Source organism: Phodopus roborovskii, unplaced genomic scaffold (genome assembly GCF_943737965.1).
Source record: "Phodopus roborovskii unplaced genomic scaffold, PHOROB, whole genome shotgun sequence".
Classification (NCBI taxonomy): Eukaryota; Metazoa; Chordata; class Mammalia; order Rodentia; family Cricetidae; genus Phodopus; species Phodopus roborovskii.
Genome location: NW_026126480.1, coordinates 36,587,639 through 36,607,416, shown reverse-complemented (window position 1 = coordinate 36,607,416; position 19,778 = coordinate 36,587,639). Strand labels below are relative to the sequence as shown.

General features: G+C 46.0%; 1 protein-coding gene and 1 pseudogene across 1 annotated transcript in view; one reads left to right on the top strand and one right to left on the bottom strand.

Moving 5' to 3' along the window:
• Nucleotides 1–12,324, bottom strand: part of Itgad (integrin subunit alpha D) — a 29,684-nt gene extending 17,360 nt beyond the window's left edge. Inside the window, 7 exon segments of the mRNA XM_051192122.1 lie at nucleotides 2,266–2,411; nucleotides 4,213–4,343; nucleotides 8,253–8,367; nucleotides 8,497–8,567; nucleotides 8,689–8,792; nucleotides 10,687–10,792; nucleotides 12,285–12,324. Of these exon segments, the coding sequence (XP_051048079.1) occupies nucleotides 2,266–2,411; nucleotides 4,213–4,343; nucleotides 8,253–8,367; nucleotides 8,497–8,567; nucleotides 8,689–8,792; nucleotides 10,687–10,792; nucleotides 12,285–12,324 (713 nt within the window).
• Nucleotides 12,325–17,981: 5,657 nt separating this feature from the next.
• LOC127228418 (tripartite motif-containing protein 55-like) lies at nucleotides 17,982–18,949 on the top strand (annotated as a pseudogene).
• Nucleotides 18,950–19,778: the final 829 nt, after the last annotated feature.

Below are 19,778 nucleotides of genomic sequence, written 5' to 3'. Positions count from 1 at the left end.
TGATATGTTAGAAAGACCATGCTGGGCTTGCTATAGAATTATCCAGAGTTGGCAATGGTGATGCAAGTCCATAGTCCCAGTCTTCTGAGGCTGAAGGAGGAAGAAGGAGCATGAGTTCCAGCCTGGCTAGGCTACATAGTGAGATCTTGGACCCTTATCTCTTACCCACTCCACTAACACCCCATCAAAAAAAAAAAAAAAAAAAAGGAAGAAAGGAAGGAAAAGATAAAAGTCTCTCTTTTGGAGTGTTGTACTAGAAACACAGAAAATAGCAAAGGCATTGAGATATTTGCTAAAGTCTCTCTACCACTGAATTTCATTCCTAGGAGGCAGTATGGTTTGGGGAAGCTTTGGAGTCAGATATCCTTTGTATGTGCACCTATCCTCTCTGAGCCTCTGATTCTCTCAAGCAAAGTGGTAGGGATTGTGCTGTAACCATGCTCTAAAAATAGCTCTCACAGAGAAGATGGCCTGCCCTGTGATTCACTTTCATCCATAGCAATGCACTGGCTTGTTTTTGCATTGCCATCTCTCATCACAGATTTAGAGTCATGGCTACATTTTTAAGCCACAGTGAGAGAAGTCTGGCTACTCTGTTAGCAGTACCAGGAGCAGCCCATGGAAAGAGACCACGTGTAGACAAAAGTCCAACCATCCCAGCTGAGCCCATTCCCTCCAGCCAGTCCTTCATGAGCACCAGGCATATGAAGGAGCTCTCAGGTTCTGACAACATGAAGGACACCTGCAGAAACAGCTGGACCCACCATCCTCACCTGGAATAGGGAAAAAGAGTGTATGTCGTTGAAGCCACCAGATTTGATGACTGAATAAAATCGGGCCTGGCTATTGAACAGATTCCATAACAGTGAATGGCCTGTGGGTGAGTGGTGGTCAGGTATTAGCCCTAACAAATACTTAAGAAGTAACTGTGTACCCTCAACACCCAAGTCCAGAACATACCAAACATCTGCCAAATATAATGCTAGAAACTACTCAATTGCCCAATATTAGAGGGAATTCAGCAAATCATTACTCGGCTTTTTCAGCTCCTTTGTTGATAAGTAAAAGTCAAAACTATAGCAAAATATGGAACATGCTATAAATTTAAGATTTCCTTTAAAAATGGAGGAAAATCTGTTTTGCCCTGTTGTGACCATATACCATCAGTCTGCAAAAAGGCAAGTGATAGAATTTGGACTGTGTTGGCAGGTAGAATTTATTGATTCATTTGAATGTATCACTTTTTGTCTCTAATATTATATATGGTAGAATGTCTAGTAGGGTTATGGGTAACCCTCAAATCCTATAACGCTCCCAGTGTTTTGGGGTTTGTGAGTTGTTGTTTGACATAAGATCTTATGAATGACAAGCTGAACTGGTCTCAGGTAACTGAAGCGGATCTCAAAGTCAGCCTAGGGTAACCTTGATCTGCTGTTGACCCTCCTGTCTCCACCTCCCAAGTGCTAGGACCAGAGGGGTGCCACTCCCTAGTAAATGTTAAGACTGAGACACATCACCAGCCCTGCCATTTTGTCTTTTTAAAGTGAAATGTCTTAAGGGGAAGAAGGAAGAGGGGAAGGAGGAGGTGGTGGAGGAAGATGAGAAGAAAATTAACTCAGCATTGGAAAGAACCAAGCAGTAGCTGAGCCCAGTGCTAAGATGAGCTTGGCTCTGGGATACAGGCTGCTGGAGAGATGCAGTGCATTCTGGTATATGAGGATGGGCCTGGAGTTGTGAACCACTATCACTTTGCATCACATACTTTCTCTCCCAAGGCCCCACCAGTGGGAAAACATTAAGTTCCTGAGGAAGGGCTCCAGGAGGAGACTTATGTGGTTTCAAACCCTTTGGGGTTTCCATCTTGTGTTCAAGGTACTAGAGCCACTCAAAGTAGAGTGAGTGCATTTAGCCAGAGGATCTCTTGTTAGGGATGATCCTATCACATTCTAGCACAGCACCCAAAGGTATGCAGGAAGCCATATGAGGAAGGCCAGTCTCACGCCTTTGTAGGAGAACCATGCCCTCTGCCAGACCCACAACCGTAAGTGAGTTTTGTAACGACCACCTGGCTCTAGAGCTGACCAGACATGTAGAAGAAAGCATTTGTTGAGTTCCCTAGAGCCAGGCAAAGTGAAAGTAACTGCAGAGGAGTCTAGTCTTGCACATGGGAACTGGACCCCCGGAAGCACTCTGCCTACTGCCTGCCCTCTCCCCCCACACACAATGGGCACCATGTCTGACACAGCAGCAGGCAGGGGGACTCACACCACTTTCTGGATGCCTGTGGCTGTGTATGTCAAGCCCTGCAGCTGGACGATGGAATCCACCAGGCTCTGGGGGCTCAAGCTGCTCCGGAATTTGGTGAAGGTGAAGTGGGTCTTCATGTAGTTTGAGTACTGCATCAGGGAGAACTGCGAAAGCCAAGGGAGCGCCAGGTTCAAAGCTCTCCACAGTTCCTTCCTCCTCCCTCCCTTCTCCTTTTCCCTCACCCCTTCCCTGTGGGGTGTATGTGTGTGGTGTATGTGTGTGGTATGTGTGTGGTGTGTTTGTGTGTGTGGTATGTGTGTGGTGTATGTGTGTGGTATGTGTGTGTTTGTGTGTGTGTTTGTGTGTGTGTGGTATGTGTGTGGTGTATGTGGTGTATGTGTGTGTGTGTTTGTGTGTGTGTGGTATGTGTGTGGTGTGTGTGGTGTGTGTGGGTGGTATATGTGTGGTGTGTGTGTATTTGTGTGTATGTGTGTGTGTGTGTGGTATGTGTGTGGTGTGTGTGTGAGTGTGTGGTATGTGGTGTGTATATTGTGTGTGTGCATGTGTGCGGTGTGTGTGTGAGTGTGTGGTATGTGGTATGTATATTGTGTGTGTGCATGTGTGCGTGTGGTATGTGTGTGGTGTGTGTGTGAGTGTGTGGTATGTGTGGTGTGTGTGTGAGTGTGTGGTATGTGGTGTATATTATGTGTGTGTGTGTATGTGTGTGTGGTGTGTGTGTGTATGTGGTGTATGTGGTGTATGTGTGTATGTGTGTGTGTGTTTGTGTGTGTGTGGTATGTGTGTGGTGTGTGTGGTGTGTGTGGGTGGTATATGTGGTGTGTGTGTTTGTGTGTGTGTGTTTGTGTGTGTGGTATGTGTGTGGTGTATGTGTGTGGTGTGTATGTTTGTGTGTGTGTGGTATGTGTGTGGTGTGTGTGTGTATGTGTGTGTGGTGTGTGTGGGTGGTATATGTGTGGTGTGTGTGTATTTGTGTGTATGTGTTTGTGTGTGTGTGTTTGTGTGTGTGTGTGTGTGGTATGTGTGTGGTGTGTGTATGTGTTGTGTATATTGTGTGTGTGCATGTGTGCGTGTGGTATGTGTGTGGTGTGTGTGTGAGTGTGTGGTATGTGTGTGGTGTGTGTATGTATGTGTTGTGTATATTGTGTGTGTGTATGTGTGTGGTATGTGTGTGGTGTGTGTGTGAGTGTGTGGTATGTGGTGTGTATTATGTGTGTGTGTGTGGTATGTGTGTGTATGTAGTGTGTGTATGTTTGTCCGTCTGTCTGTGTGTCCACGTGTGCCATGATGTGCACGTGGAGATCAGAGAACAACTTGCAGGAGCTGGCTTTCTCCTTCCACTGCAGGCTCCAGAACTCAGGTCACCAGGCTTGTGCGTCAAGCACCTTTACCCACTGAGCCACCCCACCAGTGGTCCTGCTGTTATTTCCAATTAGCCTTTCCTTTTTGGAATAATTTTGGATTTACAATTCATTTCATATGTGGATTGTACAGAAAATACAATAAAGAAAGCATTCACTTCTTGAGTTATCTACAGTGAGGTTCCACAGCTAAATTCTCTTAAAAATCCTTTGATATTATTGCATGTTTACCTGTTGAATTGGTTGCTTTTCTTCTGGAAAGCGCCATGTTTTATGGTCCAGCTGAACCTAAGTTCATGAGACCCTGCTGCTTCGATCCCTCAAGTGCTGGGATATCAGGCATGCACTGCCATCCTCGGCTCTTTCCATGTTTTAAACAGCATGGGACATGTGGATACGTGTAAATGCCGTAGGAGGACCTCTTGAGTTACGGCTTAAATGAGCCGTGAGCAAGCACCTTGCCCTTGGTTCGTAGCCCTGCCTTGAGCTCTTCCACTGGCCTTCCTCCCCCCCCCCCCGCTGTGTGAGACCTCTTTCCCTCATCTTCTGTGTCACCCTTCCACAGGCCACCATGACCACTACTCACCAACGTGTTGGTGCTTGCAAACTGGCCCATCAAAGCTTTGACAAAGGCCTTCATCTGGCTAAAATCATTTTCCTTAATGCTGCCAGAGCCATCAATCAGGAAAGCAATGTCCATATCTTGTACTGGACACTCTGCAGCAAAGGAGAGAGGAATCAGATGTATGTATGCACCTCAACCATCTCCTGGGACCCAGAATTCCTTCTTACTCAACAGAGCCAGGAGCCAGGTCTTGGATTTCCCAGGCAGTTTCTAAGCCCTCCACAGAGAGGGTCCTTGCCTCTTCTTCCTGAAGCAGAAGCCATGGCACTGTCTTCACTCACCCCCAAAGAGGCCGGGAAAGTGGGGAGGGAGAAGTAAAGCCTAGGGACCAAGTAGGCTATGCAGTAACGCAGTCAAATCCTCATTAAACACAAGCTCTCGGTGTTATAAAGCACAGGAGGTAATTCAGCAAGATGGCTCATTCTGGCACCAAAGTGCCTATCCTTGAGCCCCAGCTCTGCCACTTCCTAGCTGATGAATTTAGGCAAGTTGCTTAATATCTCTGCACTTCAGCTTCCCCATCTCTATGAGGAGGATAACAGTAGTGCCTACCACATCAGATCATTGCAACATCAAACACATTTGCATTAATACAAGGCATGGCCCTGCGAGGATTATTGTCGCCAGTGTCACATATGCCAGGAATTCTCTAGGCTTGCAGAGCACACCTGCAGTGAGTAATGGGTGTGCCACCCTGGTCCAGTCCATTCCTGTGCTGAGGCACTCGCTTCTAGCTACATGGAGCTGGCCAGCAATAGCTCTCAGCTTCCCAAGAATCCCACTGGACAGAAGGTGTGTTGCTTAAGGGTACAAGCTACATATGGGGTCAACTAGTGTCCAGGCTCCCAGGCCAGGGAAGCATCTATAAGGAATTGCCTCGCCAGTCACCTGCTGTCACAGACTTCCTAATGTAGCACACAGACTCACCCTAGAAAGTGAACCCAAAACAGACCGAAGTAACAGTTGCATCCAAGTCCAATTTACGGTAACTAACAGAAGTATGGTGAGGGGTGACTGACAGGAGCAGGAGTGAGTATGACTCAAAGGCCACTGTGTCACCAGCACCGGTGACAGCATGTGAAAGCTGTAATCCTGGAGCTCTATGCACAGCTTTCAGGCAGCTCAACAGAACCAATACATCTCTTCCCAGAAATCCGGCTTCCCTCCCCAGCACTTTTTTAGCTTGCATAGCCCTAGGGAGGGTTCCTGGGGAATCCTCAGGAGCCTCTCACTCCTTCCCAGAGAGAATGTTTCCATCGCCAGGGAAGCGCTCACCGGTGCTTGCTTTCTGCCCAGATCTCCTTCCTCTTGCTCACCATCATTGCTTTCAAGAACATTATCAAGCCTTGGAATCTGTTTCTGGCAATATCTGGCTGCACAGCCCTAACTTTCAGAAAGAGACCATCTCTGGCTTCACGGAGGTCACACCATAAGAGGAAAGACATACTGCACGCACGTAAACAAATAGGGCCTTTTAGATTGTTCCCCCATTTGCAATGGCGTTGTGGGATATGTGCAGGACCTCATGGCTATCTCCACCAGCACTCACATCCTGTATTACCCACAGGGTGGGGAGTTGGCTGACCAGCATAACATCACACAAACGCAGTGGAGCTACAAATTGCCTCCCACACACCATCAAAATAAAAGGACGTTTTCCTCTCTCCACTCCCATCCCCAACTTCATCTCACCAGGGCTTCAAGGTGCTTGTTGGGGGTCATGGGGCCTGGTTTCAGAACAGTGTATGAGTGCTTGTCCAACCAGTCTCCAGATGACGCAGGGAAGCTGGGACAGCATAGCCAGCACCCTCTCTTTTCTCTTATAATATTCATGATACTCCTGGTGATTTTTAGTGACATTTTGACAGATGTGATCTTTCCCAGAAACCCATTTTTTTTCTCGAATATTTTCCTCTAAAATTCTATGGAAGGTGATGCTTCCCAGGTTTCTAGTCTGGGGATGCCAGCTGTCACTCCAGACCGTTGGAGCTGTTCTGATTCAGCACTGATAGGATTGGAGGCAATTGATCCCAATTTCTGTAAACATGCTTTGTTAAGTTTTGAGCGATATTGTTGTTCTTGAAAACGTGTGCCTATGCTTACCACCTTTTAGTGTGTTGTAAAGACAGGATGTACCTGACTCGATATTTGGCCAAGCTAACAAAAATAATAAGCATTGTTTTTGATTGAAAAGATATTTTGATGTAAACATTGGGGGAAAAAACATATTTGACATTTGTTTTTGCTGGAAGTTCACATTACAGGGTGGGGAAAAACCATGCTTGCTTTTGAAGTATAAATAAAAGATGGCCCAAGCTATTCCAGGCTGGCCACTTGTGTGAAACTCATCTGCTGGTCAGAGACCCCATCGTTTCTTCACTCCCACACCCCTTGCTGGTTTCAGAACCTCAGCGAGCGCTGTGGCGGCACCATGGCAGGTGCTGGGAGAAGTGGGGGATCACCACTTCCCTTCCTGCTTCTGCAGTGACCTCAAAGTCTAGCCATGCACAGCAGACTAAGCCTCAAGGACCCTGTGTTCTGCAGCCTGAGCCATGTCTGCTGACCAACGCTAACCATCACAAAGTGGGAGACAGACCCTGTGTTCATCACATACTAATTAATTTTATTGTTGCAATAACCTAATGCAGAAGGCCCGACTGCTACCCTCATTGCCCTGCACATAACTGAGTAGTCACCACCCTGCATTTTGTCCATGCTTTCTACCCTTATTTTCTATCAAGCCAGATCTACAGCAAATTCTATCAAATGTCTCCTGTTTCTCTTTTTATTGTGCCCACCAGGCTTTCAACAGCAAGTTCCTGAATAGAGCTGAGTAGCTCACAAAAAGCAATAATCAACCACACAAAGGTTGGCTGAGCTCTCAGGCCTCTTTTTATGCGTGGGGCTTCTCTGATCATGGTTTTCTCAGCAGTTAAATAGAAATAACCCTGCCCTCAGCCCAGAGGCCTCTGATGGTAAATAATGAACCCCGGTAAACAGTGAACCCTAGTTCTTTCTACCTCTGCCAAACCTGCCTTTCTTGTACGTAGTTTATGCACCTATGGTCTTTATCTTCAGGCATCCGATCTGTGATTTCCAGGGACATCTGTGAGAAGATATTGACCCCCTCAGGCTGGACACAGTCTCCCCAACTCTTAAAGCCCTAGACACTACTTCTCTGTTCTTTCTGCTCCCCGGAGAGACTCTGGTCTTGCAGTTTAGTCTGGAGGCACTGTGGCCTCTCCAGTCTAAAGCATTGCTTTCAGCATCCTGTGTGACTCCCAGCTCCATTCTTAGGCTAAAGATGAGGAAGTTAACTGCCCCCTCATAATGCAAACACACAGTCATTTGACAGAGCATTACTAATAAGGGTTGTCACATGTTATGTGCCAGGCAGGAGTCTAATCACTTTGTATACCTTAAGTCCTGTAACCCCATTTTACCAGTGAAGAAGCTAAAGAAGGTGTTATTACCTGTATACACAAAAACACTTAAACCTAGATATACTACCATTGTGCAGACTGCCTCTCAGTAGGACAGCATCCAGGTCCCACCCTCCATGGACAACACTGTCTGTCTCACAACTGTGCATCACACTTTCTGCAGCTCTGTCATTTGTCCCAATAAGAGAGAGAGTTTGGAGAACCCGGCAGCTTGGTCATGAGCCATCCCCACTGTCTCCCTCATGGGTTTCTCTTCCTTAAGACATGTTTTCGCCATCAAAGGAGAACCAAAGAGTGTCTAGACACCCGTAGCAACTGTGAGACCTCCACACCCTGCTTGACCAGCGCACAGGCTCTCCTCTAATCCAGTCATAACCAACTGAGTCTTGCTGGTCTCATTGCCAGGCCAAATTGTACTCCCACCCACCTCTTCGGCTTGCCAAGGCTCCTGCTCAGCCACACACTTCCCTCCAGAAGGGGCCAGGAGAAAAAGGCCTCATTCTCTGACCAAACAATGCAAGTTGTGCTCCCCAGAAACCTTGTCTCCAGCAAACCTACCTGGCAGGGTAGCAGGGACTACCTGGATGAACTGCAAGCTGGAGCCTAGAAGGAGACAGGAACCTTTTGCATACGTGTTCTTTGCACAAGCTCTCTGCACAGTTGGACCACAGGCCTGAAGACAGAGGCCATCTCTGTGAGCATTGCTTCCCAGGCACACGCTTCCGCCCCAATTCCTATCCCTACCCCCAGCCTCCTCCAGTGCTATGCCTCTCATGACCCTCCTGTGACCCAGAGAACTCACCAGCAACTGGGAATGATTGGTGGCAGCCACCAGGGACAGGCCCAGGGACATGTTCACAGCCTCTAGGGGAACTGAGGAGACAGACACACAGAGTCACAGTCAATCACACAGTTTCGATGAGGGGTTTAGTCTTAACTGGAATCCACTGAAAGGAATACATTAGGAGAGCTCATCCCTGGTTCCATCACTCACTGGGCAGTAAGATGGGTTGGCACATGCCAGTGGCAGGTGCACAGTCATATAATTGTCCTGTTTGGTTGACTGCCACCACCTCCAGAGGGGCTCCCACCACGAGTCTAGAAGAACAACCATAATGCACAGTCAGAGAAAAAACAGGAGCACCCTGGGGAGAAGGAACTACTTTGCCATGAGGAAGTAAGACTTTGTGGGCAAGTTCTGGATGATTTCTACTTGAGAGGCCATTGAAAAATCAGTCCTGTATTTTTCCCATGCATCTGAGGGATGCTCACTGGCTTATTCTTCATGTGTATGCATATGTAGAAATGTGTGTAGCTTGTGTGAATGAAAAATTTGGATTTTATTTTTAACTAAAAAAAAAATTTTGCACCAAAACTGACATTTCTCAGTCAAGGGAACACATTACGACCATGAGTCTGCCATTCTAAGCCACCTGAGAAATGATCATCAATAGAACAACTTTCTGAGGTCATAAGATTCCCAAACAAAGGAGATTATGAAATTATAGAAAATTTTCAACATAATACAAGCAATTTAAACTGGGAATTTTAACATGGTTACATCAGATCTGTATCTAGTCCTCATAGTCGAAATGTAAATAGTTTTCTTGCAAAACACCTCAAGAATTTTTTTAATTGGAAACATTTTATCACCACTAATATTCTCCATATTGGTATTGGTACCTGTTCACCAGCCAGACCAGACTTAATTCAACAGGCTTCTAAAGGTTCTCTCTCAAGAGATTACTTTACAGGAAGTTGCAGTCCTATGTGTCATGTCTGATTCAATGGGCGTCCGAGAGCTCCCTGAGGAAAACCTAGGGGATGGCTATAGGGTTTGGAACATAATGGCAGTAATGAATAACTAACCTGAATTTTCTTTACAAAACTCATTCTACAGAAATTCAATCTTTTTAGTGTTTCCATTATGACTTAAAAATGTTTTCAGGGCAAACTGTAGCTTTGTAGCGATCAGGAAATTACCAATGGAACCTAAAAACAAACTTCTGGTGCGAGATGTGGAGATGTGAGGGTGATGGCTACCTTCTGGTTTATTGGGTGATGGTGCCCAGCAAAGGTAGAATGGGTCTGCTGGCATGGAGTGACAAGCTGATCTAGACAGCCGCTATCCTGACATATTGAGTTGGACCCTTTAGAGTCATGCACCAGTCTATGTGCTACATTTTTAACTGAGAAAGAGAGAGAGAGAGAGAGAGAGAGAGAGAGAGAGAGAGAGAGAGAGAGAGAGAGAAGATATAAAGATCTAAGGTGCTGGAACTTAGAATCTGTAGCTGATGTTTTTCCCATCTTCCCAGCTCGACAGCTGATTAAAGCGGGCGGGGCAGGTATATAATTTGTGGTTATTGATGCAAACTAAAAATGTGGGGCCTCCTAGGGTTGAGAAGATATTTTCCCTGTCTCCTAGTCTCTTGATAGTTTCTAAGCACCCCCTTCCAACCCCTCAAGCTTTTGGGGTAACTTTATCAACCTTGCCCAGGCCAGCTCGTGCCAGGAGAGGACAGCACAGTGGCCACTGGGCAGAAATGGAGTGTCTCTGCAGAGAGATGCTGGGAGCTAAGAGGGTTTGTGGGCCAAGACCTCCAACACCAGCATGCTTCTCTGCTTCCATCCTTCCTTCTTTCCTTACAAAGCACAAATGCAAAGGTAAAATCATTAACAATCCAGGAGCCTCAGAGTAGAACAGTAAACTGCAAGTTCAGTGAGTGTGGGTTTGGTGCAGTTGCAGGGGTCACATAGAGAGAGGCCCCAGCTAGAAAGCAGGTTCAGAGGCTCCTGGGCAAAGCCAGGCCTTACCTTCAGCTCTGTTGTTCTCCCTGGGCCCATTAATAACAAATGGTGCCAGGGGCCTCAGAAGAGACATGAAAGGACTTCTCTCTCACCCAAGGCACATTTCTCCCATGCACCACCAGCAGTTACCTGCCAGCAGGACCTGAAAGGGATTGGCATAGGAGAACAGGCAGGGCCTTCTTACCGAGATCCTCCAAACTGGACCACAGTCTGCCCAAAGCCAGCTGCATCCTCTCTGAACACAGTGGGCTTCTCCACATCCAGGTTGGACCCATTACAGGAAGCCAGGACTAAGGAATCCAGCGGGTAGAAGGGTTGGACATCACCACAGAGGACAAACCCCCAGTGGCCTCCCAGTCTTTTGATACTCCACCCCACTCCAGTTTGGGCTGTCACCTGCCTAACAGAGCCAAGACCCCTCCTCCCACTGTAGTTCCACTGTGATTCCAGGCTAGCCATCTCGGTGATCTTCATCCTTCTCCCTCTCTCAAAAATAACCAAACCCAGGCCAGTGAGGTGGCTCAGCCTGCCTGCCACCAAGCCTGATGACCTGAATCCAACCCAGGGATTCCCATAACAGAAGGAGTAAACTAACCCCTGCACATTATCCTCTGACCTTCACCTGCACACACTCTCACACCTGCGCCCCTGCACCCCCAAACACAAACAAACACAAACACAAACAAAAGATGTAACCATTCAAAAAATAAATGAAAGACAAAACCCAACAGATGTGGTGGTGCCTGTCTCTAATCTCAGCACTTGGGAGGCAGAAGCTCCAGGATACTGCCAATTCCATCCAGACCTGGTCTACAGTAGAGTGGGTTCCAGGCCAGTCAGGATGACATGCAGATGCCTTAGCCCTTAAACACTAGGCTCACAGCCAAAAATGTTAGAAAGAAACAAAACAAAGAACAAACCCAAATGCACATAGCAACAGTTCAGAGAAATGTCCCCTCCAAGCATTTCAAAGGACATCTGGAGTCTGGAATTAGTCCATCTACTGTGTTAGCTATGGAATATCTCAATCCTCAATTTTAGTACTGGGGTTTGAGTGTAGGTCCTTGGGCTTTGCTAGGGTATGTCCCCAGTTCCCTTCACAGTAGAGCCACTTGCTAGTACAGGCAGGATCCCAGCATGTTCTCCTGATCCTTATTAGGTTACACTCCCCTTGCTGATGATTAAGCTCACACCCTCAGGGAGTCTCTACCTTTCAAAAGCTTTTCTGCTCCCTCATATTCCTAAACAACCTTCCTTCTTCCCCACCCCACTAGAATTCCCAGCTGCCTCTAGACTCTGGAGTCTACACCACAACATCAGGAGCAAAGACTCTCCAAGATGGTTATTTGTCCGAGTCTGCAACAGAGTCATTTGAACCTGAGGTTCAGATACTTAGAGAGCTGGACCCCTACCCACATGCTCAGGCACCTCACACAGTTATCTTCCTGCCTTGAGTGACTCCCATTCTTAGCAGACTCGAACCCTCATGGGCAATAGAGGTGGCAGATTGTGCTTTATGAGGAAGTCTGAAGCCAGGGAATGGAGAACCCACAGAGCTCTTTCTATTAGGGCAGCCGTGAGCAGGCTCGGTTCCCAGAGCTGCCATCTCTAAAGAGAAGCTGCAAGTCTAAGCTTTTGTAAGAATTTGATACATAAATGAGGTCCCAGTACCATCTTCAAATTGTGGACTATTCTCCTATAGCGATGGGACCTGTCTGCCAGAAATCAAGACTTGGAGAACACCTGGGCTCCAGAGAGGTGGAACACAGCCTTTCCTCCAACCTGGTGGTGTCTGCAGCCTCCTCTCTACACCGCTGTACATGACCCTCTGTAAATGGGAAGCCTTAGAGAATGTGACTCTCTAGAAAGGCAGTGTGCTCTGCATACAGGCATAGCTTACACAGTCCCCTGTCCTCCCTCTAGTTCTAACCCTTGCCCTGCCTTTGGCTCTTCCTAAGAGCTGTTGAAGATAACCAACAGTCCCTAGTTAACCTGCCAAGCAGAGATGACCCACAGACCTCCTTCCCACTACCAGGCCTTACCCCAGCTGCACAGGAAGATCACAACTCCGCAAGCCATCACTGAGCAGTGCACTGGGTTGTGGAGAGCTATAGAGCCTAGGGTGCTAAATGTCCTTGGGGGTAGTTAAAATAATGACTCAGCACCTCAAGGGGCAGGGAAAGAGGCTCAGAGGGGCAAAGGGCTTTGGTTAATAGAACAGATATGCAAAAGACACCCCATGGAGAAAGTCCAAATGCTTTTCTGCCCATCACCTACTGGAAGCTGGCTTCCCTCTTTCAGAAACTACCCTTTTCCTAGTTAGTCAGATGATGGTAAGAATTGGTACTAAGTGAGTTATATGTCCCAGGGCCTTGGGGCTCTTTGAGGCTGTATAAGAGTAGAAAGGGAAGGCTCTGGACAGACAGCCATAGAGGCTACTCAGCACATGAGTGGGAACTGGGAGATCTTGGAGAGTCAAGGGGTAAAGGATGTAGGAAGTCTACTCTGAGTACAAGTGTTGGTTAAAGAAGCACACAGCATCCTTTGCTGGGTGTGGTGGCCCAGCCTGTAATCCTAGCACTTAGGAAGCTGAGGGAGAGAATCACTTCTTAGAGTTCAACCTGGTTACATAGCCAACCTGGACCACACAAGAGTTTAACAAAAAAACAAAACAAAAAAAAAACAAAACAAAAAAAAAAAAAAAAGCAAATAAATAAGTGAACAGCAAGGAATAAGATAATGAAACTATGAGTTGATGGACACAAGAATAATAATCTGCAGCTGGATGGCAGTCAGGTAGAAGGACCCAATTTTATCTGAAATGAAAGGAGACAGATGCTCTGTGGAATTCCTTTTGTTCAAAGATAAAGAGCAGGAAAAACTAATCACTGGAGCAGGAAATCAGAGAGCAGTCATCTCTGGTGACATGAGAAGGGAGGCATTTTATCTTTTTATGGTAACATCTGTTGAATTCAGCAATCAGCACTTAGTATTTTCACTTCTTTAACAGGGGGAGAAGCCTGGCAGGTAGATAAACGCATGGCTACTCTTCATTCTCTTTAATTCTCTGCATGTTTGAGTTGCTCTACAAAACAAGTCACATATGGAGAAGCTGGGACCAGATTCGGATGAGTAAAGCACATGGCAAAGTCTCTGCCCACAGCATACGATACTTTTTGTGTACATATGTGACAGTTACTTAAGTGCCAAGTATAAACAGCATAAAACTGTTTTCCTCAGCCGGGCGTTGGTGGCTCACACTTAATCCCAGCACTTGGAAGGCAGAGGCAGGCAGGTCTCTGTGAGTTCCTGGTCTAAAGAGCGAGTTCCAGGACAGGCTCCAAAGCAATACAGAGAAACCCTGTCTAGAAAAACCAGAAAACAAACAAAATTGTTTCCCTTTGGGTTGCTTCTTGTTTTGCAGTGCTGGAGACTGAGCCCAGGTTCTCATGAATGGGAGCCAAGTATTCCAGTAACAGAGCATACATCCAGCCCCTGAAATAATTTTCCTTTTTAAAAAACTTTTTTATCTATTATCAATATGTGTGATGAAGGGGTGCCTGTGCCTCTGCACTCCTGTGGAGGTCAGAGGATAACTGGGGAGTCTGCTCTCTCCTTCCACCTTTATGTGGGCTCAGGGATTGAACTCCGGTCATCAGGTTTGCACAGCAAGCCCCCTGAGCCATCTCACTGGCCTCCTGAAATGATTTTGTAAACAAAAACATTATGTCAATTGACTTGAACTGATGTGTACCTCCCAGGAGGTGGATTGTTTTGCTGTGTGGATGATTCCCTTCAGGGAACCAGGCCAAGAACTGTGGCTGATGTTTGTGAGGCCCCTCTCCAGTCAAAGGATTGAGGCTCTCCACAACAGCCATGGCACCTCATCATCTGTTCTGTTAGTCACTGAACATCTGTGTTTGGAACTACAAAATACTTTTTGTTATTGACTTCTGACCCTTTTCTTGAGATTAGGTCTCGATGTAGCCCTGACTGGCCTGGAATGTGCTGTGTAGACCAGGCTGACCTCAATCTCACAGAGTCCACCTGCCTCTGCCTCCGCCTCCCACCACACCAGGTCAATAATCCCTTGACTGTAAAACTGTAAAGAACTGTTAATCACCTCCCATCAACCGCATCTTTCAGACACCGTCTGGAATGCGGCCCTTTTCACACACGATCTTTTATTCTGGACTTCCTTCTATAAACAGCACTTGAGGCCCCCATTTTGCTGATTTCAACAATTGTACAAATATCCAACTTTGCCTTGCTTATTTTATCACTTGCCTCAGCAAAAGTGTTTTGTTCTCTGGTATTTTTAGAGAACAAGGGCGTCTTGGCGTTTCTATTGCTGTGATAAAACACCATGACCAAAAGCAACTTGGGTAGGAAAGGCTCTATTTCAGCTTACAGTTCCACAGCTCACCACCTCACTGAAGGAAGTCAAAGCAAGAACTGTGGACAGGAACAGGAAGCAGAGACAGAAGCCGAGGCCACAGGGCATGCAGCTTACTGACTTACTTTTCATGGCTTGCTCAGCCTCCTTTCTTATACAACTCAGGACCACCAGCCCAGGAGTGACACCATTAACAGTGAGCTGGGCCATCCCCCATCATTCATTAAGAAAGAAAATGCTCCGTAGACTCACCCATAGGCCAGTCTGGTAAGGACATTTTCTCAATTGAGGTTCCCTCTTCCAGATGACTCTACTTTGTGTCAAGTCTACAAAACACTAACAGTGAAATATACTGTTCAAGTAATGTCAGGTACCACATCCCACTATGAAAATATCCCAGAGCCAGTGCAGAAGCGGCCAGGATTCTGACTCCTACCATGGCTGTAGTGTTATTCCTCCAACTCAACATCCTCAGGGGATTTCAGGGGATGCCATAACGATGAGAGCCCCCAACTGTCATAGGGTAAATGGCACATACCTGTAATCAAGGCCAGCTGGAGTTACACAGAAGACTTCACAGAGAAACCGAGTACTTAATGTAGCTCAGTGGCACAGCACTTGGCATTTGCAAGGCCCTGAGTTCAAGCTCCAAAGCACAAATTTTTCTTTTTGTTTTTTGGGGTTTTTTGTTTGTTTGTTTGTTTTGGGGTTTTTTGTTTTGTTTTGTTTTTAGCTTGTTTAGTTGCTTGATTATTTAGTTGGCTCATTTACTGGATTCTTTTTTCTTTTCTTTTCTTTTTATTTTTGGTTTTTGTTTTGTTCTTTTTGTTTTTTCAGACAAGGTTTCTCTGTGTAGCTCTGGCTTTCCTGGAACTTGCTTTGGAGACCAAGCTGGCCTCAAACTCACAGAGGCCTGTTTCCTGAGTGCAGGGATTAAAGGCCTATGCCACTACTGCCCAGCCACAAAAATTGTTTTAGTAGTACAATACATATTTAATATTCTCTGGGAGTGTTTTTGTAAACTTTCACAAGAGCCACCAGTGCCTGCCCCGGCAATGGGAAGTCTGACTCGGGAGTTTCCCACAGCTTAAGTGTCACATTCAGAGCTTTGTCTCTTCTGTTTTATTTGCTCACTTTTGCTTGGTTTCTGACACATAATATTCATACAGTAGTCCCATCATGTACACAATATGCAACCATCATGTTAAGGTAATCAATTGACCCAGCAAAGGTAAGTTTTCACATCAGTAGTTCAAGTCTCATTGTTAATCACAGCTGACTCCAGCCCCAGCTAACCAGAAACCACAGATTCCTAATTCAAATATACCACACAAAAGGAAACAAACAAAAAGGATGAGTAACATATGATTCTACTTGCTTTAAATAATATTCTACCCAGGTTCGGCAGAGAGAAGCCCTGAGACAGATTTCAGGTCATCTGTCCTTTAACGATACCAGTCACTTACTGGAAAGTGGAGATCCAGCAGCAAGGCCTCAGAACGACACAGAGCCCTGGCGCTTAAGGACTTTAGAAGGTGGAGTTTAGAGAGGTGCCTGAGAGCTCAGCAGGTCAGTGGAGGAATTAAATATAGTACTAGGCAGTACCTGAGAGAATTCATCTTGCTCTACTCTGCCTTGAAGCTGGTACATGCTAGGAGTTTAGCGGCTGAGAGAAGGTTCTAAATAAGGTGTGGCTGACTCCCTCTACTGGAATAGCCTATGTGACTTAAAACCACTAATACAATTTCTAAAAAATGAACATTAATAGAGAGCAGCAGTTTTCAACCTGCAGATCATGACCCTTTGAGGGTTACATATCAGGTACCCAGCACATCAGATATTGATTATGATTCGTAACAGTAGCAAACTTACAGTCATAAAGAAGCAGTTGAAATAATTTTATGGTTGAGGTCACCCTTAGGAAGGCTGAGAAGCGCTAAGCTAGGGCAGTAGAAGACACATTGGTTGCCTGGGTATGTGGGATTAGAGTCAAGACTGACAAGCTGGGCATCCGTATGAAACATTAAATCTGGATCCCTGCCTTACACCATACAGAAAAATTGCCTCAAGGCAAATCAAAGATTTAAACACAACAAAATAAGCTTTTAAGAAGCTCAGAAATTCCTCAGAATGTTGGCTATGACAATAATTTCACAGCTAACACAACATAAAAGCAATTTAAAAAACTAGAAAAATTGAATTCCTTAAAACTAAAAAATCTGTGTTTTAAAAGCTATAATAAACAGAATAAAGGGAATATTTGCAAATTTTATATTTGATAAGGTTTTCATATATAGAGCATTTAAAGATGCCTAATAACACAATAATTTAACAAACATGGCCTGATTAAAAAATGGACAGATGAGCTGGGTAGTAGTTTCACATGCGTTTAATCCCAGCACTCAGGAGGCAGAGACAGGTGACCTCTGAGTTCAAGGCCAGCCTGGTCTACAGAACAAGTTCCAGGACTACACAGAGAACCCTGTGTTGGAAAAAAAAAAGGAGGGGGGGGACAAGTTACTTGGACATTTCTCCAAATAAAATATATAAATAGCTAACAAGCATATAGAGAGGTACTCTGATGGAGGTTGTCCCTCTATATATGTTTCTCTTGTTGGTTGATGGATAAAACACTGATTGGCCAGTGACCAGGCAGAAAGTATAGGCGGGACTACCAGACAAAGAGAATTCTGGGGAGAGGACACAGAGAGAAGCCAAGGGAGATGCCATGTGGCTACTGGGAAGATAGGATGCTGGGCATTCTTTGGTAAGATAAGACCATGTAGAATACATAGACTAATAGTTACAGGTTAATAATTAAGAGAGAGCTAACAAGTAAGAAGCCTAAGCCATCGGCCAGTTTATAATTTAACATAAGCCTTTGTGTGTTTATTTGGGACTAAGAGCATTGGGACCAGGCGGAAAAGAAACCCTATCTACAATACTCATCCTCATGAATCATTACAGAAATACAGATCAAAACCGCAGTAGTGTTCATCCCACTCACTAAGATGACTCCTGTCAGACCATGGGTTCTGAATTAGGGCCTGTAGCAATGTCCTCTATAGAGAGAGACATAAAGGACACTTGATCTTACAGTCCTTGGAATTATTTCCAGGAAACACTTGCAGAAGCCGTTTGGGAGCACCAGTCCCCTGGCAGCACACTCAGGGACGTCCAGGAAATGAGTGCTTCTTTGAATTACAAGTCTTTCTCCAAAGAGCAGCAGACCATGGATAACTTGGAAAAGCAATTGATCTGTCCCATCTGCCTAGAGATGTTCTCAAAGCCCGTCGTCACTCTCCCCTGCCAGCACAACCTGTGTAGGAAATGTGGCAGTGACATCCTCCAGGCCTCTAACCCATACTTACCCACACGCGGAGGCACCGCTGTGGCATTAGGGGGTCGATTCCGCTGTCCCTCTTTGCAGACACGAGGTGGTGTTAGACAGACATGGGGTTTATGGACTTCAGAGGAACCTGCTCGTGGAAAACATCAATGGCATCTATAGACGGGAATCCACCAGGCCAGAAAAAATGTCTGACCAGCCCATGTGTGAAGAGCATGAGGAGGAACGCATCAGCATCTACTGTCTGAACTGTGAGGTGCCCACCTGCTCCCTGTGCAAAGTGCTTGGTGCGCATAAGGATTGTTGGGTGGCTCCCCTTACCCTTGTGTTCCAGGGGCAGAAGTCGGAACTCAGTGATGGCATCGCTGTACTTGTGGGAACCGACAATCGAGTCCAGGGAGTGATCAGCCAGCTGGAAGATGCCTGTAAAACTATTGAGGAATGCTGCAGGAAGCAGAAGCAGGACCTGTGTGAGAAGTTTGATTATCTATATGGCATCCTGGAGAAGAGGAAAACCGAAATGACCCAAGCCATCACCTGAATGCAAGAGGAGGAACTGGAGCACATCAGAGCTCTTATCAGAAAGTATTCTGATCACTTGGAGAACATTTCAAAGCTGGTGGAGTCAGGGATCCAGTTCATGGATGAGCCGGAAATGGCGGTGTTTCTGCAGAATGCCAACACCCTGTTATAAAAGATGACGGAAGCATTCAAGGCATTTCAGATAGAGAACGTAGAGCCAGGCTATGAGATCATGAGCCACTTCACAGCCAACTTCAATAGAAAAGAAAAGTTATATGTGAAACTGATTTTTACAGAGAAGAGGAAGACAAAGAGGATGCAGGAGAAACAGAAGAAGGAGAAGGAGCAGATGCAGCAGAAAGAGAAGAGGTAGACAGTGTTCAATAGTCATTGAGGAAGAGGAAAGCCTGGAGAAATCCTCAGAGCCCTCTCAGCTCCCCTCAGAACTCCAGGCTGCCCCCGGGCCAGTCCTTGCTTCCTCTCCAGAACCGCCTTCATCCATGGCATCATGGTGACAGATTGGATTTGAGTTCCCTTCTCCCCAGGGACAGGCATCAGCCTCGGCGAGTGGGGGTGGGGCTGATTCTGAGCCATCCTGACATGTCTCCTCCTGGTTGAATTCCCTGAATGACTGATATTTATTCTGGCTGCTGCCCCAGCCTGGGTGAGATGCACACCACGCATTGGAGAACTCCCATGATGCATATGAATGGGACCTCTGGGCAGAATTTCCGAAAGAAAAAAAATAAACCTTCAATTCCAGATGACTTACCTAACTTGTCGAGAAAATGAATATGCTCAGAAAAAAATCGCAGGAAACACTGGTATAAAGAAACCTGATCTTTTGCAAATCTTTAATTATGTGGGAAACATTCTGAAGGTTGTGTAGGTGAGGTATACGTGTGCATGACAGCTGTAAGTGACAAGTGTTAACAAAGCGCACTACACTCGTCTCCTGTGGGCACCGGCTTCTTGTTACTTTAGCACAAGTGAGTTTTGCTTTTCTCCT